Source organism: Chlorella variabilis (assembly GCF_000147415.1).
Source record: "Chlorella variabilis unplaced genomic scaffold CHLNCscaffold_6, whole genome shotgun sequence".
In the NCBI taxonomy this organism is placed as follows: Eukaryota; Viridiplantae; Chlorophyta; class Trebouxiophyceae; order Chlorellales; family Chlorellaceae; genus Chlorella; species Chlorella variabilis.
Window position 1 is genome coordinate 1565644 of NW_005435082.1, and position 2609 is coordinate 1568252.

General features: G+C 65.4%; 2 protein-coding genes across 2 annotated transcripts; both read left to right on the forward strand.

Annotated features, from left to right (window-relative positions):
* Positions 1-180: 180 nt before the first annotated feature.
* On the forward strand, positions 181-945 carry CHLNCDRAFT_143869 (hypothetical protein; the record flags this gene model as incomplete). The annotated part of the gene is made up of 2 exons (XM_005849128.1): positions 181-437; positions 555-945. The coding sequence occupies 2 exons, from the start codon at positions 181-183 to the stop codon at positions 943-945; spliced, it is 648 nt and encodes a 215-aa protein (XP_005849190.1).
* An 18-nt stretch (positions 946-963) lies between these two features.
* Positions 964-1848, forward strand: CHLNCDRAFT_51388 (hypothetical protein; the record flags this gene model as incomplete). The annotated part of the gene is made up of 1 exon (XM_005849129.1): positions 964-1848. The coding sequence occupies one exon, from the start codon at positions 964-966 to the stop codon at positions 1846-1848; it is 885 nt and encodes a 294-aa protein (XP_005849191.1).
* Positions 1849-2609: the final 761 nt, after the last annotated feature.

Genomic DNA, 2609 nt, shown 5'->3' on the forward strand with positions numbered 1-2609 from the left:
GTGCTGCGCGCACTCCAGGACCAACACCGCCTGAGAGGCCAGCAGCTGTGGGGCTGCTTCGTCGACTTCAAGCAGGCATACGACCGCGTGCCCAGGGAGCAGCTCTGGCAGAAGCTGGCGGCACGCGGTGTGGACACAGCCTGGCTGGCGGCAGCGCAGGCACTGTACAGCAACGTCCCCATGTCGGTGCGCACCTCAGCCGGGCTGTCGCCCTGCTTCCAGGCCGTGACAGGCCTGAAGCAGGGCTGCCCCCTCAGCCCCACCCTCTTTGGCCTCTACATCGACGACCTGGAGGAGGAGCTGATGGCGGCGGCGCGGCGTGGCGAGCAGCTCGACCTCCCCAGCGCCAATCCAAGCCAATTCCTTCGGGAACGCCTATTAGAATCGCCAAGGCTTCGGCACAGGCCTCCCCGGGACCCATTCACTACTAGTGGGGGGTACTGCACTTGGCGCGTCGGGCAGATCAAATAATGGTCTAAAGCTAGACGTTAAAACCGGGAAGTTAAGCCTGTGGAGGCTCTTCCCCACCTTTACCTTTACCTTTACCTCGGCAGCGGCGGCGCCGCGGTGCCGCCGCTGCTGTACGCCGACGACATGGTCCTGCTGGCCACCTCAGCGGCCGGGCTGCAGCGGCAGCTAAACCTGCTCCAGCAGTACTGCCGGCAGTGGGGGCTCACTGTCAACATCGACAAGACCAAGCTCATGCTGCTCAGTGGGCGGCGGACCCAGCACGCGGCGCAGCAGACAGCAGAGGCAGCAGGCCTCACCTTCGCCGGCCAGCAGCTGGCGGCAGTCACCAGCTTCAAGTATCTCGGCATCGCCTTTCACTCCAGCACCTGCCTGGCAGGGGCAGCAGCGCCAGCCCGGGCACAGCTGGCGCGCCTGGCTATGCACAACTGCCGGACCCGCTGCGCAGGGGTGGGCATCGAGGCGGCGCCCGTCTAGCTGCGGCTTTTCGGCACCATGGTGGACTCAGTGCTGTCCCATGGTGCTGAGGTGTGGGGCGTGCAGCTGGCGGCCAAAGCGGCGTGCTGCCATCGTGGCAGTGCCGGCAGCGCGGCCGAGAAGCTGCAGCTCAGCTACCTACGCCACCTGCTGGGGGTCCGGCAGAGCACCCCCAATGCGGCCCTCCTTGCGGAGACTGGCGAGCGCGCTGGCTGCGGCGGGCAGCCAAACTCTGGAACAAGACGCTGGAGGAGTGTCCCGGCAGCCTGTTGCAGCAAGCGTTGTTGTCCAGCGTGCAGCTCGCAGATGGCGCCCACCCCCTGGCACAGCAGTCCTGGGCTGCCCAGCTGGGCGGCCGGTCTCGCAGCGGTCGGCATGCAGCTGGACCTGCAGCAGCCAGCACCTGTTGACCTCGGCGAGCTGGGGGAAGCTGCGCAGCGCCGCCAGCTGGCGCAGCTCCAGGAGGCGCTGGCGAAGGGCGGCGCCAGCCGGCTGGAGCACTATGTGCACAACGTGGTGGGCGCCCTCAACCTGGCGCCCGCCATGTTTGGGCAGCGCGAGACCTACCTGGATGCAGTACGGCGTCGGCAGGACCGCGAGGCGCTGGCGCAGCTGCGCACCGGGTCGCATTGGGGCGCGGAAGAGACCGGCCGCTGGACGCGGCGCCCCCGAGAGCAGCGAGTCTGCCCCCACTGCCACGACGGCATTGAAGATGCCCCCCACATGCTGCTCACCTGCCCCCTTTACGCCCCGCTGCGCCTCAACTTTCCTGACCTGTTTGCTGAGCCCCATCCTCCCCACCGCTTCCTCCGCCAGAAACCGTGCCGCCTCGCCGCCTTTGCTGCCGCCTGTCACCAGCGCTGGCTGACCGCCACCGTTGCGCTGCCTGCAGTCCCGCCCTGAACCCCCACTCTCATGTCCACCCCCTTTGCTCTTACCGCACCACACCTGCTCCACGACATGCAGTACTGTCTGCCCGCTCACACACTAAACGCTCGGTGACCTGTCAGTTGGCCTGTCCTGCCTGTTGTTCTACTGCTTCATCCCTCCTTGCTCGAACAACAAAGTCTGTGCTGCAAGCTTGTTCTTGCTGAAACCAGACTGTAAGCCCACATAAGCAAGCAAGGTGCAGGCGCGCATGGCGCGGCCGCAAACAGCGGCCGACGGCGGGAGGCTGCCACCTGCGGCCCGCCGGGCATGGCTGCCAGCAGCGTTGCTGCTGCCGTGTTGCGGCCGCGGGCTGAAGGCGAGGGCAGCAGGAAGTGAAATCCAGGTGCACAGGGTGCAGGGGTGTGTATATTCTGCGTGAGCTGGCCCACCACCTCCTTGGTCTCCTCCCCTACTGCCGCCAATCCCCAAACTTCCTGTCACCTTCCGGGGGCCTAAATGATAGTGTTAGGGATTTGACCACTCAAATCAGATGCACCAATTCAAATGCAATGCATGCGCTGCAATGCTGGGAGAGAACTAGGGGCATGCCAGGCCAGCCTGCGCCGCTAGCTGGCCAAAACCGCCTCAGCCATGAGGCTGGCGCTTGTTGGTGGACGGGGAATGTCTGTCTGTCTGTTACACCCCATAAGGAGCAAATGAATGCTACGGGCCCAGCTGTGGTGCAGCAGCTGGAAAGGTGAAGGCACCATACACAAACGGGGAGAGAGAGAGGG